Source organism: Phlebotomus papatasi, chromosome 2, assembly GCF_024763615.1.
Source record: "Phlebotomus papatasi isolate M1 chromosome 2, Ppap_2.1, whole genome shotgun sequence".
NCBI lineage: Eukaryota > Metazoa > Arthropoda > Insecta > Diptera > Psychodidae > Phlebotomus > Phlebotomus papatasi.
The window spans coordinates 18,566,185-18,593,991 of NC_077223.1; the positions used below are offsets into that span (position 1 = coordinate 18,566,185).

At 33.1% G+C, this 27,807-nt stretch overlaps 2 protein-coding genes across 4 annotated transcripts; one reads left to right on the forward strand and one right to left on the reverse strand.

Annotated features, from left to right (window-relative positions):
- Positions 1 to 33: 33 nt before the first annotated feature.
- Positions 34 to 5,062, reverse strand: LOC129802941 (borealin-like). Of its 2 annotated transcripts, none has more exons than XM_055849188.1 (5): positions 4,824 to 5,062; positions 4,597 to 4,730; positions 4,420 to 4,537; positions 4,063 to 4,255; positions 34 to 391 (listed from the first exon to the last, which is right to left on the reverse strand). In XM_055849188.1, exons 1-5 carry the CDS (start codon positions 4,918 to 4,920, stop codon positions 37 to 39), a joined length of 897 nt encoding a protein of 298 aa, XP_055705163.1. In that variant the 5' UTR covers positions 4,921 to 5,062; the 3' UTR covers positions 34 to 36. The 2 variants fall into 2 exon arrangements, with proteins under 2 accessions (XP_055705163.1, XP_055705162.1); XM_055849187.1 differs by having other exon boundaries at positions 4,063 to 4,267.
- On the forward strand, positions 391 to 27,423 carry LOC129802939 (solute carrier family 25 member 16-like). Of its 2 annotated transcripts, XM_055849184.1 has the most exons (6): positions 391 to 427; positions 8,737 to 9,183; positions 12,521 to 12,747; positions 16,944 to 17,298; positions 20,464 to 20,605; positions 25,910 to 27,423. In XM_055849184.1, the coding sequence occupies exons 2-6, from the start codon at positions 9,114 to 9,116 to the stop codon at positions 26,082 to 26,084; spliced, it is 969 nt and encodes a 322-aa protein (XP_055705159.1). In that variant the 5' UTR covers positions 391 to 427; positions 8,737 to 9,113; the 3' UTR covers positions 26,085 to 27,423. The 2 variants fall into 2 exon arrangements, with proteins under 2 accessions (XP_055705159.1, XP_055705160.1); XM_055849185.1 differs by lacking the exons at positions 391 to 427; positions 25,910 to 27,423 and adding an exon at positions 20,929 to 21,112.
- Positions 27,424 to 27,807: the final 384 nt, after the last annotated feature.

Below are 27,807 nucleotides of genomic sequence, written 5' to 3' on the forward strand. Positions count from 1 at the left end.
TAGAAGGAATGAACGTTTAAAAAAAATGCAGAGTTTTTACTTCCCCTTGGCCATCTTGAGCATCATATTGATGTTTGCCTGCAGTTGATGAAGATTACGAAGAGTTCCTTCGTCAATCTGACTGATGACATGTGGGTCAAAGGTTGAAGCAGCTGTCGGTCGTAGAGACAGAACACCATCCAATGTAGGAATGTTGACACTGGCCACTGGATCTGGGCCACCCCCGGCCACGGGACTTCCCGTGAGTGACACGAGAGTCTCTCCCACTCGGGGGAAGCGCAACAGGGACAGAGGCTGATCCACAGGCACTTTGGGTTTGATCTGGTCAATGCGATCGGCACTGGCTGCCTTCAATCGACCCTGACGCTGCAATGGAGTACGATAGGCCGACCTGGATGGAACATCATGGCATATTTCATTTATCCATGTAAGTAATGCTTATTGCGATTTTTACTTGCAATCTTTTGTTAATAATCTTAATAATTTTAAATTTAATTGATATTAAAAATAATTTCATAAACAATGGAGAATTTAGCGAACAAATTTCTTTAAAAAAAATTGCAGATATTCAATAAAAAAGCATTACACTGAATCATTGAGAAAAAAGAGGGTGCGATTAACTTATTTTCCTCATAACTTTAACACTTTTTATGTGTAAAAATATATCAACATTTTTTAATGTTAATTTTACACTTTTTTAAGGGTAAAATTAACATGAAAAAGGGTAACTTTAACCCCCAATACACCTAAAAAGGGTAATATTTACACCGATTTCAGATCAAAACTGCAGGGTAAAATAAACATTTCCGGACTTTCCGGAATGTTATTTTAACTTTTTCGAATTTCGCTCAGTGAAGTAACTCAAGAAAACTAAAATATATTTCACCTTAATGGTGCTATTCCAATAAAAACGAACATTTTTTAGCAAATGATTGTTCTCAAAGTGCTTCTGCATTATCGACTTTTCTTCGTGTTGGTTCCTGTCACAACTGTGGTGGTTTTTGAGCATGACGAAGACTGGGATAAACAGTGGAGAGTCGTGACAGCAACCATCACAAAGAAAAATCAATAAAGTAGAACAGAGGTGTGCAAGAAACCGTTGAAACCGAATTAACGTCAAAATAAGTTTGTTATAGTAGCGTTTTGACCGTTTTGACCATTGACATACATGTTTCATTTGACGTTAATTCGGTTTCAACGGTTTCTTGCACACCTCTGAAGTAGAAACACTTGAGAACAGTAAAGTAGGGGAAAGTGCTCTCCCTCCGAACGGTCATGCCTTCGTATATAATGTGATTTTTTTTTAATTTTCCTAAGAGACTTATACATTTCTATTATTATTTAGCTTATCGTCAATTATTGATAATTACGTGATGATTCATGTAATGCCCAACACACAATAACTTTTGTTTGTAAACATGTTTTCAAAATTTCCTATGAGAAAGAGCGAGATAACTAGATCTCGGTTTCATTCACTTTCACTGAACACGTTTACAAAACAAAACTTATCGTGCGTTGGGCATAAGTCTCTTGGGAAAAAAAAAATTCACATTATTTGAAGGCATGAACTGAGGGAGAGTACTTTCCCCTACTTACTGTTCTCAAGTGTTTCTGCATTATCGACTATTCTTTGTGTTGGATGCTGTCCCGACTGTTTTCCATAGTCTTCGTCAGAAACACTTGAGAACAGTAGTGCTAAAAAAATGTTCAGGAGAAATATTCCCCTTTTCATTTTTCATTTGAATGGCACCATAAGGTGATCTTCACCAAAGAAGTGCTTTTACTGGCTTGAAATGTTTTTTTTTTTATTTGAATTTAAACGAGTCTTCCAAAAAGCTAGAAGTTTTTCCCTCAATCCCGATAGCATTTATACTTTTCGAGTTGTTTTCTAAAAGTTGAAAAAGTCCATTTAACCGACTGTTACTAGACCTAGAGGCCAAACGGTTAGAGACAGAGACTTGGGACCTTCGGGGACCCCCCAATAAGTCAACCTTGAGACCATTAACATGCACATTATTTCCCCTTATTATGTTTTTTTTTGGTATTGCTAGAAAACACATTGGGCGATTTTTTTTCATACTTGGATATATTTTAATTTAGACATTTAGAGATTACGCAGACGGTCATTTTGGCCCTATACAAAAATACCCTTGAATCATTCCTAATAACGGGTTTTCAATGTCAAAGGTTAAAAAGGCTCTAGAAAGCGTATTTTTCATAAAAATGGTTATAATCTTTTTATTAGTTGTGTTAGTTGGAGAGATCTTGGAATTTACTATAAAATTAAAACGATTTTAACTGGTTCTGAACCGGTTGTGAACCGATAACTAAATTTTATCCGAAATTCAATTTTATTAATCCTCAGCTGAATTTTGGAAAATGTTTTGAGTGATTTATAAATCGGTGCAAATCAGTTATGAAGCGATAACTAATTTTCGTCCGAGAAAATAAATTCTATTACTCTTAATACAATTTTGCGGGATCTTTTGAGTGAGTTGAATCATTCCTAAGAACGATTTTTCAATGTCAAAGGTTAAAAAAAAGGCTCTAGAAAGCATACTTCTCATCCAAATAGATATCAGGTTTTTATTCCTTGAAGAGATCTTGGAATTTCCGATAAAACTGAAAAACTTCCAATCGATTTTGAACCGGCAACTTCTTTTTATCTGAAATTCAATTATATTGCTCCTCAGGTGTATTTTGGACAATGTTTTGAGTGATTTATAAATCGGTGCAAATCGGTTATGAACCGGTAATGAACTGGTTATGAACCGATAAATAATTTTCGACCGAAAATCAATTCTATTACTCTTAACTATTTTGGGGGATTTTTTGTGTGATTTATAAATCGGTTGAGAACCGGTAAGCGGTAGATGATGCGAAAGGAATTTTAAGGTTATAGCACCTAAGTTACAGATTACGATTTTGAAAAAACTCCTAAAGTCAAACTCATCCGAAATAGTTCGTAGCATAAAACACTGCAGTAGTCCTAGACACTTATGACTTAAGCCGAGAGACGGCTTAACGTAATTGTAACTAAAATCATGATCAGATTATAGTTCCATAAGATTCTGACTAATGCGTCTTTCGGGTTATGTCGAAAACCGGCTTAATGGAAAACTGATGGGAAGGATGGGAATTTAGTCAAGCTTTTATTTGGATTATAATTACGTTATACGGACTTCAGACCTGAGGCTTAGCCATATGGCTTAGTTCTTCTAATTCCTTATCCGGCAAAATATTTAAGGAAATTGTTGCTTAGGATTGGATTTTAAGGACAAATAATCCATTAGCTTTCGAAAAATCAATGAAAATGTTTGTTATTTAGATTGTTGAGACCTTCGGGAACTGGACTAAACCTCTAGTCTGAAGCCGGTATTAAACCGTTTCTTGGCTTAAGTCTTAAGTGATCTAGGCTAGGGCATAAGCTCCTTCTTGAAGGAAAATATTTTTGTAAAAAAATCATAGATCAAAATCTTAATTCTTTCCGGACCCAGGGAGCCAATATAACAATTTTATGATCAAAAATATCTTGGCTTAAGAATAGGGCTCCTGCAAAAAATATCCTAGAATTGGTTATCCTTTAGGTTTAGACTAAAATCATCCACGTGAATCAGATTCTTATCGAGTTCTAAAAGGCAAAAAAAATATATTTTCCTACACTGAGTGAGAGAAATCCGAAAAAGTTAAAATAACATTCCGGAAATATTAATTTTACCCTGCATTATTTATCCGAAAGCGGTGTAAATATTATGCTTCTTAGGTGTATTATGGGTTAAAGTTACCCTTTTTCATGTTAATTTTACACTTAAAAAGGTGTAAAATTAGCATTAAAAAATGCTGATATATTTTTACACCTAAAAAGTGTTAAAGTTAGTAGGAAAAAAAGTTAATCGCACCCTCTTTTTTCTCAGTATTAGGATTAAGCCATATTCTTTTTTGGATACTCCTGGGTCCCAAACGTCCCGGAAGAGTTAAAGGAGTCTCTGACAGGCTTTTGTTACTTTTTATCAAGACTTAAATTGTTGCACAGTTAACTGAGAGTTATTCTATTAAACTTACCTGGATTTGTGCTCAGTTTGAGGAAGTAGGGGACCCTTGAGGGGAGTCGGTGGCTTCAGGCGACTCGGTGGCATTGGTTGAGCAAGACTCTGCAGTGATCCAGTGGCAGATTTACTGCGTCTCAATTTGCCTCGAGCCGAAGACAATGGTCCTCGAATTGCTGAACTGCTCGTCACTTCCGAAGTACCAGTTTCTGTAAGGTAACCTTCAGCATGAATCCAGTGCAACAAAAATGCGTGATGAGATACCCAGAAAGACAACACCAGAAGCAGCCCAAAGAGAAAGGAAATGAAAAAGAGTATGACAAATGAGTGAGAAATTCAAGCTTTAGAAGAGACTTATGCAATATCCTCTTACCTTCGTCCTCTCTCGATTGCTTCCGGTTTTGTGTGGAATTCTGTCCAGAAGTCATGTTCAAGGTCTCCGTTTGACTGGCACTAAGTTCCTTCGAAGCATCCGCCAGGCCTTTAACGTTCTGCAAAAAACAAAAATTCCTCCAATTACTGAGCTAAGAAGCTAATTTCATGGGATTACCATAGTTCTGAGATCTCCAAACTTGAGATTTAGAATATTTTCTGGAAGACTGGACAAGAATTTATGAATCCCCATTTCGACTTTCTCAAGGATATTTGAATGCATCAGCTCGAGATTTGCAATTTGTGTCTCAACTGAAAGGGAAAAACAAAGAAATCTTAGAATTTTACACGAAGATTTTTCACGGAAGCCACAATCCTGAACCAAAATCAAGAAAATCAACTTACAGGTTTCATCAAATTCCCTCATTGTCCCGGAAATGAGGTCCTCCAGGGTTTGTTCACGATTTCTTTTAGAGTTTTTTGGCAATTTTGTTCGTGGCATTTTTCTACTGTGAGAAGCTTATCACTCAGTCTTGACCAATTGGAGCTGGAAAAGCCCGTGAAAATTGTAAAAGAAGCGTTTGGAAAGAAGAACAGAGCGCGTTGATATAAAACAAATTTGACAGGCGTCCAACGGTGAAATGCCTCTGGCAACACTATTTCGATGTTTTTCTATTTGCGATATTTTTGCTCCATCCGTTCAAATTAAAAATTCACAGCTATTGCAGGTCACATAAAAAACTAACTTAACAAAATATTATTAAAAAAGTAGAAATCGACGACTCAATATAAGTCGAACAACTCGATTTTTTACAAAAATCGTTTTATCCGGTTCTTGGGTACTTCTTTATACCCTTTGCCTTACCTGTGACTATTAAATTTGAAATATAATTATTTTCAAAGTTATAGAAGAGATTTTAAATCTCAAAAATTCTATACTGTGCATGTAAAATCTTAGCTTCAAATCGTTCTTCTGTAAAATTTGCCTACTACGAGTTATTCGTTTCGTTCGTTTCTGATTCTGAGCCGTCAAAACAGTAGAGGTTTTTCAGTGCAAATTAATCACACTTTATTATTTAGCATAAGTACTCTGAAAAAAAAAAATAGTTTGCAAAAATTTACATTTGGATGCAAAAACTGATTGATTTTGGAGATCGGCTGTAAATTAATCGAAAAATTTGCAATTGGTTGCAATTATTTTCATTTGGGTGTATTTTTGCAAACCTCCTTTTGCAAATTTTTGCCTACAACTGAACACTATAGCTGCACCATCTACACTGAGACATCATAAAGCAAATTTAGTGTTCTTGTCTGCCGTATAGACACAAAATCGACGTACCAGAAATATTAATGAAGAAGCCAATTGCACTTAACAGTTTTAATTTCACTACGACTATAATTATTTTTTTCACAATAAATTTTTCACACTTGCTATTATTATTTAATTTCTTGGAAAATTTTGCCAGTTTTACCCTAATCCTAGACTAATATTTGCAAGAATTTTAGCGGTTGGATTATTGATAAATGAACCATCCGACATGTCAAAACCTTTTGCACTGGGCATGCAACCTCGCGAACAAATCTTTAAACATTTCATTATTGAAGTCTTTTGTATACAAAATATTTATCACACAACACTCCAGGGACTTGAGTAATGTCTAGCGCACAATAACTTTTATTTGTAAATATGTTTTCAAAATTTCCTGTGAGAGAGAGCGAGATGACTAGATCTAGATCTCACTCACTCTCATTGAAATGACAAAAACATGTTTACTAAACAGAAGTTATTGTGCTTTGGGCATAAGCCCTCTGAACCACAAAATTTAATTTTCCAAATAAATAATTTGAGCAATTTTCCTGTAAAACACTGCTCAAATTTCATTTAAGTTCTGTCGGCATTGTCTTTTTCCGGATTACAACACAAATCTCTACCGGAAAAGCTTTTCCTCCCAATTTCCACTGTTATAATTATTGAGAAACACGCGAAAACTATCACCATTTTGCAAAATAATTCTATAGTGAAATTAAATTTTGTCTGCCATTTGACAATTCTGACTGACACAGCGACACTGACACTGGAAGCAGCTGGAAAGTGCTCATATTTCCACAAAATTGACTTCCTTTTGCGAAAAATTGATCTCCTTTTGCAAAAACGTTGGTTGGAAAATGGGTTATTAAATATTTTGGTTAATTAAATGGAGTGACGACCAACTTTTTACATCCTTTTGCAAACTATTTTTCTCAGAGTAGTTATTTTTTTATAATTACCTTCCATATGTTTTACAGTTCCTAAAGTTCTTTTTCACCTCATCCTCCAAGAAATTTTTATTTTATGAGTGTGTAGCTTTTTCTTTCATATTTAATATTATTGTTAAAAGTAGAACTCATGCACACAAATTGAAACTGTGATTACAATATAAATTATATATCGTCGGCTCCAAAGAAGACTATTGTAAGTCTACAATGTCAACTTTACAGGAGAGATGTTTAAAGTTTGACAGCTAAAATTTATTTACTATTAATTTCACTGCAATTAGTATACTTTCAGCTTTTGAAACTGTTTATCACATTTACGCATTGAATATCTTCTGGTTAACGGTACGTAGTGTAAAATCAGAAAAATGTTCTACAGAGAGGGTCGTTCAGCCACATCTAAACAGCGTCTGATTATATGATCGTAGAAGAAAAACTTTCTTGTCTCATCAAATACTGCACCCTGAGAATAGTCCCAATTTTTTTTTCCTTGTTGAAACACCCTAGGCAGCAGTTACATTTGAAAAAAGTTTGTTGTCATTTTTCAAGTTTGATTATGATTATCAAATAAAGCAAATATGCTCAAATTTGCCATGGTTTGTCTTAGTTTTGATGTGATTTTGCATTATTAAGAGATTTTCATGATATCTACAATATATTTGAGTATGCAAACTAAAATGTGTTGTGTATGCAGATGAATAAAAAGTCGTTGCATTTCAAAAAGTTTGTCGTCCGAATTTCTTTCTAATTCGGGTGACATTTTGGTCCCAAATGTCCGAATTTGAGAGAGTCTACTGTACGTACAAACCTAAGAAAAAAAATAACTTTAGACAGTCAGCTAAAATTATTTTCTTTATGGGACACCGGTGTTCCAATCGTCGTTTAAGGGTTAAGTAAATTAAAATTTTTAAAATTTAAAAAATCTTGAGTCACGAAAAATACTCCCTCCGTTCCGAAATAAGTCGTACATTTGGCGAAGAATTAGGGATTAAGGAATGGTTTCAGAGAATGTTTTTGTTATTTGCAAATATCTTGTGTATGAACTATCCTCCATGTTCCGGAATAATATGGGGATCCTATCACAATAATAAGTTGAGGAATCGATATGTTGAAGTTGCCCATTTTTCGCGTTTTTTTCAAAGAGCTCCGGTAGATAGTTAATTACTACAAGATGGACTGTGATTAACATTACAGGCTATAATTTGTTCTAAATTTTTAGTATGCACAAGTAGGACTCAACAGTTATTACCAATATGACATTTTTTATTGCTCAAATTTTGCATAATGAGCAATAAAAAGAACATTTTTTTTATGTATTCGAATATCTGGATGCAAAATGGTGAGAGACAGGGACTTGTTACCTTCAGCGGACCCCCCATAAGTTGACCGTGGGACCATTTATATGTTTCTCTAAAAAAAGAAATCGCACGAAAAATATGATTTTGGAGCGGTAGGGTAAGGGTGGGGGCAAAATAAAGGACATATTAATGGTCCCAGGGTCAGCTTATGGGGGGTCCCCCGAAGGTGCCAAGTCTGTATCTATCACCATTGTGCTATTGTGCACCTATTTTAGATTGAAAATAAAACGCCAAAAATAAGAAAATTTTAATACATTCATTCCTCAACATACCAGCAAGACTGGACCCCAATTTTAGTACTGGACATTAGCAATAGTTTTGTACAAGAGATAATTGTTGATACACAAAACATTTACCAACAAACTTTCCCTTAATCCCAATTTTTCCCAAACGTACGACTTATTTCGGAACGGAGGGAATATAAAATTATACGGAAAATCGGATTCTGAAAGTGTAAAAAATTCTCTATCCAACTTTGTAATAATCTAACATTAAAAAAGCCTCAAAATACAAAACTGACGATATTATTTGCATTTTTATGTATTTTATATTCTCTGTGATTTTCTTTCATGGTTACTATGAAAATCACATTATCTTTAGCTTATACGGATTTCAACCTCAAATTCCATTTGCATCAGGCAACACTCAGTCTATCTCTCTCAGATTTTCTCCTTTGATATGTATAGTCATCTCTCTCACTCATACAGGTTGCGGCGTGTTTTGGAATTTGCTGCAGTCCAAGATTGTCGACATCACGAGGCACATCGGGAAAACATCCCATCTACGCCACAGATTACCTTTTATTTGACCAAAAATGCATCAAAAGTGTGTTCGGTGATAAATCCATCAGCATTTTGTAGCATTAACAGTGAGCGCCAGTGAAAGTTTGGGGTGGAAAAGTGTCGTGAAAAAAATGACACGTAGAAATTTCGGTCAATTTGTTGATGATAAAAAAGAAAGTTGAGAGAGTTTTTTGCCCATCGAGAAGCCCCCATTCAACACCCAATTACAGTCTCTACGGATTTATTGACACTTTTCTGCATTTGAGACATTTCCCAGAAAAAAAAAACGAGGCGCCCCAAACATGGCTTACAAGGCAGAAACGAAACCGCAGCAGGATTACAATTTCATGGTGAAGAACTTCTTTGCAGGCGGTAAGTTCTTTTTTTTTGTTGATCCTTAAAGACTTTCTGGGACTGGGACTTGAAAGGGAATTTTGCAAAATTATTTTCTCGACAATTTTGTTGTATTTGATGGTTTTCCGGGTGTTGGATTGTATTCCCGGAAGTCCGGAAATAATATGGGACGGCGTCAAAACATGCATGGAGAGATCCCATGAGGTTCGTTTTTCTGTGAAATTTCTTCCTCACCAACTTTTACCTCGAAAAGAAAGGGAAATTGATTTCTTTTGAAGCAGCTCAAGTGTTTCTTACACTAACGTTCAAAATTATACACATTCATTTATTTAAAAATATTTAGTATTTGCTCGGAAGAGCGTTTATTTATTTTATTCATCACAAAAGTTCGTAATCTTTGGGAAGAGGATAAAATAGAGCATTGTAGGGAAAGCAGAGGCTTATAACGATCAAGAGCCTTGAATCTTCTTTTCTGAGTCGAACCTTAGCTCGTAAAAAAATTTGTGCCTTTTAAAAATGAAAAAAAAAATAAGAAGTACAAAGAGTACAATTCTTTACAAAAAAGGACCAAGGAGATAAGAAAGCAAAAATACAGAAAAAAAAACTTTACAGAGTAACAGAAATTCAATTAAGCACAATATACTGATGAACAATGAAGAAAACAGTAATAGGGGAACGTGGGGCAGATGAGACGAAACTCTTTTTTTTAAGTATTTTTATCATGAGCTCCCAGAACCCAGAAGATTTGAGTGAGTTTTAATCAGTAGTTTTATAGGAAATTTGCTACACTTAGATTATTTTCCTCTATGTCAAGGAGATTGTTCTTTTCGATCCATTTTTTTTTCAAAGTTCGTGGAAGTTGTCAAACATTGACATTCATTAGGTAATTTTTTTTGGTGTTAACCTCGTGTGATCATTTTTGATAAAATGAATTTCTGAAGGGAAAGCCTATCACGGATTCGGAATCAGCAGATTCAAATAATTCTGTAAATACTGTATAATGCACCAATTTTGAAAAATTATTTAGGTAAAATCTTAATAAGTAAAATATTCAAATAGGAGATTTACAGAATTAATTTATGTACTTTTATTTCATATAGGGTAAATTAAGTTAATTCAAAACCTGCTCCAAATGGAAATTTTTTGCTACTCCAAATGGAAACGTCACTATTTTCATGATAAATACAGTACTAAATTACTATATTTATATATTTTCTATACCACAGTTTCATTATTTAGTTAATTTTGCTCCAAATAAATCGAAAATCCATTCATATTCACAAATTTTAATTTGTTAATTTCTCAGAAAAATTAAAAGTGTACCTTTTCACCATCGAATTTTTCATCGATCGACCATGTTTTCCAATGCAAAACACAATAAGGTGACTGTTGTTTATTCGTTTCGTTTTTGACATTTATGTCATATTTCTGGCTAGTTTTAGTTAAATTAAGTGTTAATCTTTATTGTTAACGGTACGTGAAGTTTTCAAATGAAATAATTACCTATTTCGTGAACAAAAAGGGTTTTTCTGAAGTGTCTGCAAATGCTTTAATAAGAAACCCCGGAAATACGATTTTCTTGGAGAGATTTTCTTATTGTTTTAGATGGGAAAGGAGAAAATACAAGGAATAAGAACAAATCCTGCACTCAAGAGCAACTCAACAAGGTTTTGGAAGCCTTTCGTCGCGGTTTCACTTACACTGTTTGTCTCCAATTAGAAAATTTGCCTTGTCTCCACTTGGATTAATTTGTTTCCAATAGCAGCATTTTGTACTTGTGCATTTTTCTTGTATTTAAGAAGTTTTTAAAATATATTTAAAGAATTTTCACTAAACAGTAACATTCTAGAAGAAGATTTATGTAATTGTCTTCAAAAAAGAATTGAACTTAATGTGTTGAATTTTCTATCAAAGTTAAAGCGTCTGGAAATGGTTTTAAATTAGGACATTTACCCTATACAAAAACTAAAAAATCATGGAAATTTAAGGAACAAAAAATGTGGCCGGAATTGCAAGCTGACCGGAATTTGGTACACTTATCCTATTTACCCACATTATAATCGTATAAAATGAAAAGGAAATATGTCACTAGGAAGACTTATGAGAAAATACTGGCATTTGATTCAAAGTACAATTGATTAATCACACACAAATTAGTTTTTTTTTATATTGTTCGAATTTGGGAAGTGCGAAATATCGTTCATACTCCGGAAGCATTCGAATTTGGAAGACCGTACTGTAGTCAGGTTCGAGTGAGAATGACATGCCCATTTTAACAGTAAATCCTTTAAATCGAACTTCAAAAATAAAGTTTCTTAAAACCTTTATACAGAAACATTTTAAATTACGCAATAGCGAGTTTGAAATGGTAATGCTAAACATCTTTATTTATTTTTATTTAAACTTAAAGCTGGTCAGGGCGACCTAAACCTTTAAATATTGAAAATTTTGAGATAAGATTAGAAGATTTAGTTCGTAAAACGTGTTTTACCATGACTAATATTTTCAAAATTTATTACTGGTTTTATTAGGGGCGTGGCCTGTTTTTTATGAGCAGTGCCCTAAAAGCTATGACCAAGTAAATTAACTATGCAAATTACCTTATTATTATATTAGTTCCGGAGGAAGCCAAAATCTCGAAGGGCCGAAATCCCGAAACCCAAAATTCCGAATGTTAAAACTGAAGGGATGAAATTATATGGAGGATAATGTGTAGAATAATTTCCCAAGACACAGAAAATTTCCCTTTTCCTCCAGCCAGTGCGATGTAATCATGGGAGTAGCTTTGACACTTTTAAAAATTCGGGATTTTGGCTTTTGTGGTTTTGGCGTTCAGGTTTTTGGCTTTCGGTATTTTGACCGGTACCCATAAAGTTCATTCCCTATTAGGGCGCGACCTATTTTTTAGCGTTGTCACTCAGGTTATCTTGAGTCCGTTCTGACTACTTCTTTGAAAATATAGGACTTAAAATCGGTGTTATGCAATTTAATAGTTATGCCGTAATGTTCTCAGGTCAACAAATTGCATTTTCATTCATGATCAACATTGCCAGTAAAATGAAGGTGATGGTTGGCAGAGTGGGAAAATTGATCTTTTGCAATCTTGCCACTTGTTGCAAATTCAGTGTTGGAGCGACTATCTTCTGTCCATAAACTTAAAGTCAAAGAAGAAAGTTGCACAACTGTTTGTGTTCAATGTACAGAGAATGAAAAAAAATGAAGATGCTCCATAGAGGGGGGAAACAAAGCTCTAAACAATCTTCATTGTTGAGATCTCTCTGGCGTCATCTTCCAAAGACCGTTTATTTTGAGACGCATTACAATATGAATTGTTTACTTTTTCTTCTGGAAATAGGTTTAGCAGGAATGTGCTCAAAGACTGCTGTAGCACCATTGGATCGTATCAAGATCCTCTTTCAGGCTCACTCGAAGCACTACAAGCATTTGGGTGTATTCAGTGGCCTCAAGGAGATCGTCATGAAGGAGTCCTTCTTTGCCCTGTATAAAGGAAATGGAGCCCAAATGGTCAGAATCTTTCCTTATGCTGCTATTCAGTTTACGGCATTTGAAATATACAAAAAGGTTAGTTATAATTTTTTGAAAAATTATACATTCCTATACAGCTAAAACGAGAATTTTGACCTTTGTCACAATAGGATCAACTTGACGTACAAATAATTCGATTTCTTTAAAGTTTAACTTCAATACTTTGTCTTATCCCTAGATCTGTGCTTAAACAAATTTATGTCATTTTTTTTTGCTAACAATAATGTTTATTTATAAAGAAATATTTTTAAAGCAGAATAATTAACTTTTAATATCCAATTGAGTTTCGTCAAAAGCTTTTCATTATCATAATGAAACTTTTTCCTAAACATCGTTTAAAAAATGAAGGTTAATTATTTGTCTTTCCCTGTATAAAATTCGCTAACATCAACTAATACTGTATAAACACTTTGGAGTAGTTTTTTAATAATATTTATTTATAAGAAACGTAGGGTAAGCGTGTCAAATTTCGACATAGTTGCATGTAAAGGCGTCTACACATTGGGAGCAATTTTCGTCAAAAATTGCGTTTTTGACAGAAATTTGACGTTTCCCCCTACAACGCTGCAGCGAATTTCCTTCAAAAAAGCAATTTTTGACAAAAATTTCTCCCAATGTGTAGAGGCCATAAGTGTCAAAGTCTTATGTTTGAAATGCAATATTTTTATTACAAAATATTTTTTTTGTTACTTCTTTTTAAGGAGTGTTGCTTGGAACCTTGTAGACAGTTTATCGTCTTTACTTTCTCTAAAATCATTTTTAATACATTTTAAAATAAATAAAATTGTAGAAATAGCTTGGGTGGCCTATTTCGGCCACCTTCATTCGCATAGTTCCTTGCCCTTCAGGAATTTTTCCAAAGTCTTTTTCACATCATATCACGACAAAAACGAACATTAAACGACATTTTTTGCTATTTTTTGCATTGTATAATGTCTAGAGTATGCAAAAACTAAAAATTCATGGAAATTTGAGGAATAAAAATAGTGGGCGAAATTGCAAGCTGGCCGGAATTTGGTATACTTACCCTAATGTATGTATAGAGCACAATAACTTTTGTTTGTAAACATATTTTCAAAATTTTCAAAAGAGTGAGCGAGATGACTAGATTTAGATCTCACTCATTCTCATTGAAATGCCAAAAACATTTTTACAAAATAAAAGTTATTGTGCGTTATGGTGTCTACACACTAGAAGCAATTTTTGTCGAAAATTGCTCCATTTTATCTTGTTTGCGAAAAAGATTATTAATTGAAAACATCTTAATTTTATTAAAGATCCTAAACATAATTTGTATTACTTCCGGTATATCTTTTAGATCATTTAAATGGGATCAAAATTCACATCCTTTTTTTCAAACGTTTTGAATACCTGTTTATCGTACTTCTTCGCACTTAAAATTTGATTGAACTGAATTGAATTTGGTGTGATGTTCAAAAGAAGAAGAAGAGTGCGAAAGAATATAATTTGACATATGCAAAACGGTCTGAGTAAGAAGGGGATATGAATTTTAATTTCGTCAAGTATTACTTATCTTAAAGGTCTGCCGAAGGCATACTGTTTGAAAATTATATTTAAAGTGCATTTCAAATTTTCTGCGTGGGAAAAGTTTGCTTACATTAAGGGGCATTTCAAAAAAGATTTTTGTAACCAATAGGATCCAATTCATATCAAATCCTTTCAGTCCGTTTCCACTTAAACTGGAATTCTCTATTATAATCACCGAAGTCTTTAAGTCGATGTCTCTTTCCATTTGACCTCTAGCCTGAACCAATTGGAATCCATTCAGGCTTGTCATGAGTTTCAAGACCTTTCCAATGAGCCCAAATATAATACCATTCAGTTGAGAAATACAAACAAAAATCTAGAAACTTCAGTTTTCCAAATTTGTCCCCTTATAAGGGCTTCAGACCTAAGGCTTAGCCATAAGGCTTTACTTAAGTAATTTTTTATTAGTCGAAAATTTTTGGAAAATTTTGCCTTATGGTCTCTACACATTGGGAGCGATTTTCGTCAAAAACTGCTTTCTTGAAGGAAAATGTTTGCACTATTGTAGGAGCAAACGTCAAAATTCTTTTTAAAAAATGCAATTTTTGAAGAAAATTGTTCCCAATGTGTAGAGGCCTTTAGAAATGGACTATTAAGGGGAATTCATTAATTTGAATCAGAAGAACAAATTAAATTGGTTGCTATTTAGGCTTTCGATACCTTCGGAAACTAGGCTAAATCTCTAGTCTGAAGACGGTATTAGGGAGTAAGAAGTCAAAATACAGTGAGTGTCAATAGTTTGTTGCCTAATGGATGTTTGAGAAATCAAGTGAAAAAAATGATAGAAAAAAATACTTTTCCAAATTTTTCTTTTTGCAGATGAGTTCCTTGTAATCCGTAGATATTATTTATAGTTTTCAAAAAAAAATAATTAATTTTATTTCATATCAAAAATAATTGTTTTCCAAAAGTTGGTCATTTTTGAAAAATCAAAAGTTTGTTGCCTCATTAAAAAAACTAATTCAAAATGGTGAAAACGTGCAACCAACTTTATGTAAACCGGTTACATTTTGAGCTTATGTCATTTGATTGGCAAATGGTGGATTTGTACATTTTTAAGGCTGTCAATGTTAAATATATAGGTGTAAAAGTGATGATAAATAACAAGAAATAATCAGTTTTTTGATAATTCATAATTTAGGTTATAATGGCAAATTACAAAAAGTTGAAAGGTGGGATATTGTCCAGAGATACTGCTGGAAGGAATCGGCGTCGCTTAATTGCCAAATTTTATGGAAATTCATGAAAAGTTATACATAAAATGGTCCAATATTATAGTTATAAGGCACGAGTACATCTGAAAAACGCTACTGGTAGACCCAGGGTTTCGACTCAGAAAGTCGATAACCACATTCTAGGTATCTCTGATAGTAACCCCATGATGTTTGCTTCAAAAATTCAAAGTCGGCTGGTTACAGAAGGCATACAGGCTTCAAATGCTTCGAAAATCAAACTCAAAATGAAAGAAAATATAAGAATAGGTACTTGGCTCGCAAGATTCCATTGGTAAGCAAAACCAAACTGCGTAAGAGGTTGTATTTTTACGTTTTTAGCATGCTCCAAGTGAATTTACAACCTTTTAACCAGATTGGTTTTGTTTACCAATGGAAACCTGGAAACCAAGTAATTATTCTTACCACTTTCATTCAATTGCGGTGGGTTTGAAGCCTGTATGCCTTCTGTAACCAGCCGACTCTGAATTTTTGAAGCAAACATCATGGGGAAACTATCAGAGATACCTAGAATGCGGTTATCGACTTTCTGAGTCGAAACCCTGGGTCTACCAGTAGCGTTTTTCAGATGTACTCGTGCCTCATAACTATAATATTTGACCATTTTATGTATAACTTTTCATGAATTTCCATAAAATTTGGCAATTAAGCGACGCCGATTCCTTCCAGCAGTATCTCTGGACAATATCCCACCTTTCAACTTTTTGTAATTTGACAATATAACCTAAATTATGAATTATCAAAAAACTGATTATTTCTTGTTATTTATCATCACTCTTACACCTATATATTTAACATTGACAGCCTTAAAAATGTACAAATCCATCATTTGCCTATCAAATGACATAAGCTCAAAATGTAACCGGTTTACGTAAAGTTGGTTGCACGTTTTCACCATTTTGAATTAGTTTTTTTAATGAGGCAACAAACTTTTGATTTTTCAAAAATGACCAACTTTTGGAAAACAATTATTTTTGATATGAAATAAAATTAATTATTTTTTTTGAAAACTATAAATAATAACTACGGATTACAAGGAACTCATCTGCAAAAAGAAAAATTTGGAAAAGTATTTTTTTCTATCATTTTTTTCACTTGATTTCTCAAACATCCATTAGGCAACAAACTATTGACACTCACTGTATATATAACTCAAAATCGAGGAATTATGTACCGATCTCTCTGTGGAGTTGAAGCAGTAATACCAAAAATTTTATTTTGGTATAGCCACTTGCACATGAAAATTTTAGTGCGTTTCACTGACCTTCACCAATTTATTTTAATTATCAAAGTTAACAAACATGTGAAATTTGTTATTCTATTACGACATCGCTTATCACTTCCCAAATTCACAGTTTTGTGAATTTGTGGGAAAATTTGGAGTAAATATCTTTTTTTTTTCTTAATTCTCTCTTTCATTTCCATATTTTCTTTTCGTTTTTATCTCTGCAGTACCTGATAACCGCTCTGCCGGCTTCTATAATGTATGTAAAGCATGCGGATAAGTTCTTTGCGGGAGCTGGTGCTGGACTCACGGCGGTAACTCTTACGTATCCATTGGATGTAGTTCGAGCTCGATTAGCCTTCCAAGTGACGGGAGAACATAAATATTCGGGTATTGTGAATACAGCTACTACGATTTTTCGCAATGAGGGTGGTCTGAGGGCACTGTATCGGGGTTTTGTGCCAACTCTGTCGGGAATGGTGCCCTATGCTGGACTCTCCTTCTACTGCTTCGAGATGTTCAAGTTCCTATGTATGAAGTACATCCCACAGTTTACGTGCAACGCCTCAGACAGAAATACCGGTGAGTATCTTTTTTTTTTGGTGATATTTTCTAAACAATTTCTAAAGAATAGAGAAGAGATGTAATGAAGTTCAAGGTCAACTTACGCATGTTTAATGTAACCATCGCCTTACTCACTTTAAATTCATAGTGTTTTTGAAAAATTGTATAGTGAAGAAGTGATAAAACATTTTAAGTTCATGCAGTTATAAGATTCTTTTTAGTAAATGTTTAAATATGAAATAATTGGTTTAAAAAACAGTTTGACGCAGTTGAAAAGTTTAAACGAAATATTTCACTTTTACACAATATGCACAAACTATAGGTTGCACACAGACAATTTGACTAAAAAAAACAAATTTCGCGTCCCATTAAAATCATTTAGATCAAAAAAGAGATGGCAAATGGCAAAGCGTCCCAGTATTGCAGAATGCTTGTTCTCACGAGATATATTTTGCAGTGAACTTGCTTATCAAAAAAAAATTAATTAATAACACTATGCAACAGTGATTTTGTCCCTGGGTTCTCATGCTATTTTTTCTATTGCTAGGGTCAAGTGATTTACGAAAATACTTATCATTTTGATTTCATTTTGTTTTTGCGCCTGGAATCTGGAATTATTTTTAATAAAAGTTAAACGGAAAAGTGGAAGCTCTCCTTTTCAAGGAATGTAGAACTCAATGTTGATCAACAGTAAAAAATTAAAATTTTGAAGAATGGTATTTTGATAAAGATTGTTTTGAAAACATGCACAGCTTCAGTATGAAATGGTTAAGATTGTGCTGAAAACATGCACAGCGGTTGGACTTCTTAAAACAGATGGTGCTCGTCAAAACTGGTACAGCCGCGCACAGCTCAAAAATAAAATGGTTAAAATTGAGCATAGTCCTGCATAGCTCAAACAAAATTGAATCTATTTTTTACAGTTTTCTTAATCTTAATCGTTTTATGTTTAACAGCTATGCGCGTTTTCAGCACAATATAAACCGTTTTATGCTTAAGCTATGCAGATTTCATACATGATATCTGAGAAGTACGAGTTTTATAAATAATCTGAACCATCTTATACTTGAGCTATGCGTAGTTTCAGCACAATTTTAATTTAATATTTTGAAGTACTTTTTTATTTCAACTCGAAATCTTGAAAGAATATAAGGACAAAATGCGTTTCAGGAGCCAAGAGGAGCGCCAAGAAAGCTCTGCAACAAATTAGGCGCCCCCAAAAGGAATTTAAAGTGTAAACCTGAAGGAATTTAAAGTGTCCCTTTTTATTTCAACACGAAATCTCGCAAAAATATGAGAACAAAATGCTTTTTTAGAGCTTTATGGGCGCCAAGAAAGCTTTTTTTACAACAATTGTATGCCCTAGAAAGTGAGGGAATTAAAAAAGCTTTTTCTTCAACGCGAAATTTTGGTAGATTATAAGGACAAAAGGCATTGTAAGAACTAGAGGAGCACTCCAGAAAGACTCGGAGTCTATTTTATTAAAATCTTTTTTACTTCAACATGGCAATTATAAAGAGTCAGGGTTCAGTTGTCTAAAAAAAAGGAACATCGGCGTCCTTGGAGGCTCGCGCCCTGGCCGGACCGCCCCTCCCGCATCCCCTTAGGTACGCTACTGCGATCACTTTATCGATTCATTACCGATTGAGATCGATACAGTCGGGTTGGAGATTTCAAGGTCTTTCCAAAATATCTAAATTCAAGCAAATCGGCTGAAAAATAGACTGTCCAGAGTTATTGATCTTTGATCCTTTCATATTTTTTTCTCACAGTTTTATATAAATGAATTTTAAATTTTGAAATTTTCACGATACAAATTTTTAGAACTGGGATTTTTTTTTAAAAATTCTTTCAAGAATGAAAACTTGAAAACTTATGTAAACAAAAATCAACGTATACGTTATCAACTTTCCGTAGATGCGGATGACTTTATCCTCCGTGGATGACTTTGTCCCCCAAGTGTTCATAAACTGTTCTTTAATTCTAATGGAAGAATGGTCCTCACCGATCAGACATATTAGATTGGATCGGTAAAAACCATACTTAAGTGCTAGAATTAAAGAAAAGTTATGTACAGGAAGGGTGTAAAGTCACTATAAGTCAGAAATTCTACGGAATTTCCGCGAAATATCTGCGGAATTTGCGGAATTTCCGCAGAATATCTGCGGAATTTCTGTGAAATTTCCGCAGAATGTCTGCGAAATTTTTGCGGAATTTGTGCAGAATTTCTGAGGAAGTTAGAACTCTATTTTACTCTGAGCTTTCCTCTAATTTTTTCCCATCCCTCGCTTTGCCCTCCAAAATCATGTTTTTTGGGGTTTTTTTTTTCATTTTTGGACATGTTTTAGATATTACCCAGGCGGACATTTCGTCCTTATACGAAAATACCGTTGAATAATTCTTGATCTTGATAATGGTTTTTCAAGGTCAGAGGTTAAAAAAGCTCTAAAGAGAGCTCAACCGAGTGGTATCATGTTTGGGCTCATTGGATAGGTCTTGGAATTCTTGATAAACCTGAACCGATTTTAATCGGATGTGAACCGGTAATTAACCGATTTATAACCGATAACTAATTTTTATCAGAAAATTAATTATATTACTCTTGTGCTCTGGGCAACATTTTGAGTGATTTATGAATCGGTTAACTCTTTAAGGACAATTGGGTCACCGGTGACCCAAAAATGAAACTTTTCCTACGGTCATTTAAAGTTGTGAATTGCTCTAAAAATTCAAAAAGTGATTTTTTCTGACCTCCGATTTTTGACTCTTTCGTCCTTAAAGGGTTAAAATCGGTTTTGTACCGGTAATAAATCGGTTATGAACCCATGAGTAATTTTTATCTGAAAATTAATTGTATTTATTCTTAAAACTATTTTGTGGGATCTTTTTAGTGGTTTATGAAACGGTTCAAATCGGTTGTGAACCGGTAAACGGTAAATGATGCGAAAGTGCTTTTAAGGTATAGGACGTTTAGTCACCCTTTTTTATTTAAAAAAAGAATAAAAAGATCCTTAAAAATTTGCGAAAAAATTTAAATAAAGAAATCGTAGGAAAGAATAAATGCGTAAATTTTAAAAAGAGTTTTACAAATATCTTCAACTTTTCGTAATATTGCAAGTTCGTGGCGCAACCGTAAAGAGACACTGTCTTGTCAACATTAGTTTTTACAAATTCTTTTTCTAGGTGGTCTTGTTCTCAATGTGCCTTCCAAACTTCTCTGTGGAGGCTTTGCCGGTGCTGTAGCACAATCTTTCTCGTATCCAATGGATGTGACTCGAAGACGAATGCAACTGGCCTTGATGAATCCCGATACAGCTAGATTTGGGTGAGTTCATTGTTTTGATTTATCTTGAATAATTTTCAATGCTCTCTTTTGGGCTTTCTGTGGAAATAATATTCTCAATCAATTGCAATAACGATCAACTTTTTAGCCTGAAACTTTGCTTTTAATACTTCCTGAGTTTCTCTCTGTCAATATTTTCTTTTCTTTACAATTTGTCAAAATATTCTGATTTTATAATTTCTCTCTAAATTTCTCTTTTTCTCACATGCAAAAAACAATCATCTTATAAAAAAAAAACTTTTTGTGGTGCTGGTGCACACGAAATATTAATTAAACTGAAAATATATTCTTCACCCAAAATGCAGAAGGTAAAGGAAACACAATGCTAATTAATTAGTTTAAAATGTAGTGGCAAATAGACATAGAGTTTGGTTTCTAGAAAATATTTTAAAGCATTATTCACATATTCATCAATTCATCTATAAATGTTTTATAGAAAATATCAGTCTGCAAATTGCAAAAAATCACACGAAAGTGACTTAATTTTTGTTCAAGAGTGCCTAATTTGTAGTATGAGTGAATTTATTATTTCTGGTTTTAAAATTTTATCCATTTTATTCAGTTTGAAATTTAAAATTGCTTGCCCCTTTCTATTTGGTTATTTTTGACTCATTTGTTATGTTTACATGCGGGTGTTTTTGATTAGTTTAAGGTTAACTATTGTGCACGTAGACAAGAAAATCAATCAGATATTTTAGCTGCAATTGTTTATAATATCAGTATTTATAGTAAAAACTTAAAAAAAAACTGTCCGAAGTGATAGGTTTTTTTTAAAGGTAGGGAATTTGGATTTTTGAGGTAGGGCATTGCACTAAGCTTTATATGAAAAAGTTTTGACAACCCTGGAGTACGATTGATACCTGCTAAAAATTGATTTTACCGGCTGTCCGACCGGTCGTTTCTCCAGCGTCGGATTTAATATCTGGAGAAAAACATAAAATGTCAGATTTTTGTTTTCTTTAATAGGTCAGCCCATGTGCAAAGGATTGGTTTCAAATTTTAGTATGTTATAGCCTGGCCTATGTGCTTTCGACTAAAAATAACGCTATTCCCTCCGATCCTTTACATACGAGCTATGAGAGGGTTTAAAAATTAATCTTAAAATACTCATAAATCCTTTTGTAATGGCTCCGGTACACCTTTTAGATCAGGAAAATTTCATGAAGTCGAAATTCTAATACCTTTCTTTCTAACATATTTTTGCATATGACTATCTCATTCTTTCGCATACCAAATTCGATTAAGCTAAATTGAATTGGTGTGATGGCCAAAAGAAGAAGAAGAGTGCGAAACTATGAGATAGACATGCAAAATGTGTGAGAATGAAGAAGTTTCGAATTTCGACTTCATGAAATTTTCCTGATCTAAAAGGTGTACTAGAGCCATAATTATTGTTGATGACTTTCGATAATTTGGAAATGTCTTGTGAAATCCTACAACTTCTTAAAATACCAAAATTTCATACGGCTGTCGCTAGGAGTATACGAATCTAAAAGTTGATTATCGAAAATTCGATGTCGAATATCTTTTCCCATTTTCTATTTAGGAGTTTACTGTAGCTGAGAATCCACACGAATTCCAAGTTGAAAGCACTTCGAAATTCCCTGTACAGTATCTCGTTTATCATAAGCACATCTGGCCCTATATTAGGGATTTTTACACGTCTTTTTACATGTTTCGTATATGGCTTACATTTCGCCTAAAACTACTGCATTAGACTAAAATTTGCAAAGTCTGACACTTAAGAAAAAGTACATTTTCAAATTCATTTTTTGAGGTAAATATATTTTTTTCTTTATTTCGCATCATGAGGTACCTGAAAAATATTTTATCAGTCCCTTTAGAGTTTTCATTCAAACTTTAAATTAAGGCCAAATAGGAAAACTTGTCACCGTTCAATAATAACTTTTCGAAGAGACAAAGCCACTCCAAAGCCAAGCTAAACCAATTCGAAAATCTACCGGAAGCCTAGGGTAAATGAAGCTAATTCAAAACTTGCTCCAAATGGAAATTTTTCGCTACTCCAAATGGAAACATCATTGCTTTCACGATAAATACAGTACTAAATTATTATATTTATATTATATATTTTCTATATCACAGTTTCATTATTTAGTTAAAGCGAAAATTCATTCATACTCACAAATTTGAATTTGTTAATTTGTGTTTTCCAATGAAAAACACAATAAAGTGACTGTTGTTTATTGGTTTTGTTTAACATTCATGTCATATTTTTGGTTAACTTTAGTTAAATTAAGTGCTAATCTTTATTGTTAACGGTACGTGAAGTTTTCAAATGAAATAATTACCTATTTCGTGAACAAAAAGGGTTTTTCTGAAGTGTCTGTAAATGCTTTAATAAGAAACCCCGGAAATACGATTTTCTTGGAGAGATTTTCTTATTGTTTTAGATGGGAAAGGAGAAAATACAAGGAATAAGAACAAATCCTGCACTCAAGACCAACTCAACAAGGTTTTGGAAGCCTTTCGTCGCGGTTTCACTTACACTGTTTGTCTCCAATATGAAAATTTCCCTTGTCTCCATTTGGATTAATTTGTTTCCAATAGCAGCATTTTGCACTTGTGCACTTTTCTTTTATTTAAGAAGTTTTCAAAATATATTTAAAGAATTTTCACTAAATAGTAACATTCTAGAAGAGTCAAGGAGCAAATTTATGTAATTCTCTTCAGAAAAAAATATGAACTTAATGTGTTAAATTTTCTGCCAAAGTTAAAGCGTCTGGAAATGGTTTTGAATTAGGACATTTACCCTAGATAGCGTATATCTCATCCGAATGGGATGGTAATTTTGGGCTCGTTGGAAAGGTTATAGAATTTCTGATAAAATTGAATTGCTTCCAATCGGTTCTGATCCTGTAATGAACCAGTTCGTAACCGATAAGTAATATTTATGAGAAATTCAATTATATTTCTCCTGAGTTGTATTTTAGACAATGTTTTGAATGATTTATAAATCGGTTCAAATTAGTTGTGAATCGGTAATGAACCGGTTAGGAACCGATTAGTAGTTTTTGTCTGAAAATCAATTCTATTACTCTTAAAACTTCTTTAAGAGATATTTTGAGTGATTTATAAATCCGTTTAAATAGGTTGAAAACCGGTAAACGACAAATAATGCGAAAATACTTTAGAGCAAGCATGTGGCAAGTTAAGTTTTTTATATGGAGCTATTTGAAGCTAATTCATAAATTGATCTCAGACTCAGCTCACAGTGCTCCGAGGAAAGAATTTATTTAAACAAAAATTTAGTATATTATATCCCTCCATACGGAAAGGTATCTTATAATACGGAAAAACTTCTCAATTTTTAGATATTTAGCGTAACGGTCGCGAGTGCAAAAAAAATCCCAAATAAATTTAAATCGAAGTATGAGACAGTGGCTTCAAATTTCAGGCAATTTGCCTGGGGCGTGCTTTTGAAGTACAGCATCTAAGTCATGAGTTCGAGTACTCAATTTTGATAATATTTTCCTTCATTCTCTTTCGTATTTTCATTTTTAGGAAACAAATTCTTTCCTTAGCTAGTTACACTTTAATTAAATGCTGTTTATGTATGTAAAGGTACTAATGGGCTAGGGCAGAATCACATTGACAGTAAAATACTCACCGTATTTCCTTAATTTACGCATTTTCATTGCAATTGTTACGCAAATTCTCAATTACCGTATTACCTTATCTCATACTCGGTGGCACTAAGTAAGTGAAAATAATATAAGAAAATTGAAGAAATAAAAAGAAAATGCGATAAACGGTGAGCAAAAAAAAACTGTACGAGAAATTAATTGTATACTGCCTTTTTGCTCACCGTTTATTGTATTTTCGTTTTATTTCTTAAATTTTCTTATATTATTTTCACCTAGTGCCACCGAGTATGAGATAAGGTAATACGGTAATTGAGAATTTACGTAAGAATTGCAATGAAAATGCGTAAATTAACGAAATTCGTTGAGCATTTTCCTGTCAATGTGATTTTGCAATAGGGGAAGTGCTTATAATTTTGGACAGTCTGCATATAAGCATCGATATCCTAAGTTTGAAGTGCCATATTTTCAATACTAATTGACTTTTCTTGTTACTCTCTTTTCAGAAGGATTGTTTAGAAACTTGGCAAGCTATTTATCATCTCATTTTTACTAAAATTAGTTTTAATACGTTTAAAAATGAATTGATATGTAGAGGTGAATTTGACTCTTATTTTGGACAACTTGGTTATTAATTTTTACAACTTGTCTGTAAATTTGGACAGATAATCCGCCTCAACAGGATGCCCATTGTTCTTCATTTTATGAACCAATCTTACCAAGTCCTCTTCCTGGTCATGTAAGGGAAACGTGGAATGTCACAAGAAGCCCAAAAACTTTCCATATCATTCATTAAAGTGAGTTGACTTCGGTACTCCAAGTACGTGCGGATTCGCTCATTCCCTGGCCTTTCCGGAAGCCTTTCAAGGCCTTTCCCACTGCATCTCTTTCGTAGAGATGATGCTCCTTTGTTTCTCCAGGCATTTGTCCAACCTAGTCATCACAAAAGCTAAAACTTCACGAAATTTCGTAAGAAAAACACCTGTCCAAAATAAGAATCATCACCTCACTGGTGAATGTCTTAAAAAATTTCTCATTTTTCACACGAAAAATATAATTTACAAGGCAAATCTCACTTCAGGTCAAATGTACAAATCATCAGTAACGTGAATCAACACAATATTCAATGAATATTCAATAATATCACTCAAAAACAGCGAACAAACTTTGTTAGTACTTCACCAAAACTAAATAAGACTGAAGTAAGCCACGAAGTTCTGTCATATTTCTCGTAAGCAATTGCTCACACTGAATTTTCAACAAAGCAATTTCAACTCAAATCATATTCAAATTTTAACGTATTTAGTGTTAAAATATTCCAAAAAGAACAAATATTTAGATAGAATTCATTATTCATCAAATATTGGAATAAAAATCCATCATTTTAATCAATTTATTTTTAGTGTCCAATGTTATCCTCAAAGTGTCCAAAATAAGAAACTGGACAAAATTAGAAGCATTTCCCCTATAAAATTATGGTGCATGAAAATTGCTTTTTTTTGTTGGTAGTTCTGGATGCAGTTGCAGTGAATAATATTTTGGGGATTTAACTATTTTTATTAGCACTCTGCTTATCTGTGTGTTATTGGTGCTTTTAGACCTGTTTTCGAACTTGTGTTTTCGATATTTTTTATAGTAATTTATAATAAAGTATCTATGTTTTTTTCTTTCCTCAATCGTCCAGTATGGGTATGTTTAAGACCCTGACGCTGATTTATCGTGAAAATGGCATCATTAAGGGACTGTATCGTGGAATGTCCATCAACTATTTGAGAGCCATTCCAATGGTAGCTGTCTCATTCTCTACCTATGAACTTATGAAGCAGGCACTTGCTCTCGATACTGGCATGAATCTCTGAATACCTTGGGAGATGCTGGTTTTGCCAATAGGAAATGTTGCTTAAAATGTTTTTTTTTTCTTTATTTTGTAAATCAGTAAGGTGCTGGATTTTTTTTACTTATTTAATTTTATAGTTTGGAATATAGTGAAGTTTTTATAGATGGTGAGGCATCAACTAAGACGGGTAAAATGATGTGGATTTATTTGAGAGATATTTTTTCGACAATGAACATGACAATTTTCTAGATCAATTTCTGACCAGAATTGATGAGAACTTTATTAAAATATTGTTTTATATAAACATTCCGAACACGAATCAAGATATTCTTAAGAAAAATGATTAGAAAATAAAAGGAGAATGAATAGTTTTTATTCAATTTTGTTGAACATTTTTATTGATTGAGTTTTTTTTTCTTTTTTTTATATTTTGCCTTTTTACATTAATTTCAGCAGCTCTCTTTTATGTATTTTCAATGATATTTCTCTGAAGCATTCAACTGTTTTTACGCATTTATGTTTTCATGCTAATAATTTTTCACATTATTCTCATAGAAAAGGTTTTCAGAGCAGTTTGTTAAAAATTTGTCACAATTATGCTTTTCTGTGGAAAATTTTCGTCAAATCGGCAAGAGAATATCATTGAGAGTATCATGTTAGCAAACATATACCAACTTTTAACAAAAGAAGTTTGTAACTTAGTTTGTTAAAAGGATATTCTAATGCTGTTCTGACAAAATTTTACATATTTTAGATAGAAAACATCCTTTTGACAAACTTTCAACAAACAGCGAAACCTCTTCTTTCATAATATTATTCTTTTTTTCATTGCTTTTTATTTATAAAATCAGTTCCCATTACATTGTTGTTGTTGATAGATTTTAAGTTCAAATTGCAGAATGTGCATTTGCATCGGAATAATTGTTTTTAACATGCGTCCATTGGGATAGTATTATTTCTCTCAATGTACGCAAAGATTCAAATCAAAATGCAAGATATTGTAATTTGGCATTTTCTTAATTTTAGAAGTTACAGTGATGACAACGTTGTTGAAATTTCAGGTGATAATGGTCACAAACTTAATAACAAAAAGCAAATTATTGTTAAAAATTGTGTTGAGTGTCTTAAAAATAATACGTTAAAACATTTATTATCTGAGTTTCCTAGAGTTGATGTAAGAACTCTAGGAGTATTTTTGTAATTATTTTATATTTTACGACATTTTTTCATTGCTCGAAAATAATTACAGAGGTCAGTCGAAAGATTTTAATGAGGTGAATTAAAAAAAATAGTGCTAGGGATAGTATTAATGACTCTCTTCTTTTTCTCTATGAATATGACAATAAAGAAGTTTTTCGTAAGTTGTTATGATGTTTTATTTTTAATCGCTCTAATTCAAATAAGGGAAAGTACTCTCTCTTCGAACGTTCATAATTAACACGAAATTATCAATAATTGACAATAAGCTAACTAATATTTAACAGAAATGCCTAAATATGTTAGGAAAAATAAAAGAAAATTTACATTATTCGAAGGTATGAATGTTCGGAGGGAGAGTACTTTCTTTTATTTCGTTAAATTTTTCGTAAATATTTGTGAATTTCTACTGGGGACTTGTGAAATGGTCTTAAATCGTATAACCCACAAAAAAGTTCGTAAAAGTTTGTACTTTTTCACAAAATTTGTTCGTAACATAATCACTTGACGAATATCTTTTGTTATTTTACAAACATTCGTTTATAAAT

Coding starts and splice junctions, on each gene's coding strand:
- LOC129802941 (XM_055849187.1), bottom strand. CDS start 4,920: ATGCCACGAACAAAATTGCCAAAAAACTCTAAAAGAAATCGTGAACAA. Junction 4,731..4,823: donor GAGGGAATTTGATGAAACCT/GTAAGTTGATTT, acceptor TTTCCCTTTCAG/TTGAGACACAAATTGCAAAT. Junction 4,538..4,596: donor TTGGAGATCTCAGAACTATG/GTAATCCCATGA, acceptor TGTTTTTTGCAG/AACGTTAAAGGCCTGGCGGA.
- LOC129802939 (XM_055849184.1), top strand. CDS start 9,114: ATGGCTTACAAGGCAGAAACGAAACCGCAGCAGGATTACAATTTCATG. Junction 17,299..20,463: donor CGCCTCAGACAGAAATACCG/GTGAGTATCTTT, acceptor TTCTTTTTCTAG/GTGGTCTTGTTCTCAATGTG. Junction 20,606..25,909: donor CCCGATACAGCTAGATTTGG/GTGAGTTCATTG, acceptor TCAATCGTCCAG/TATGGGTATGTTTAAGACCC.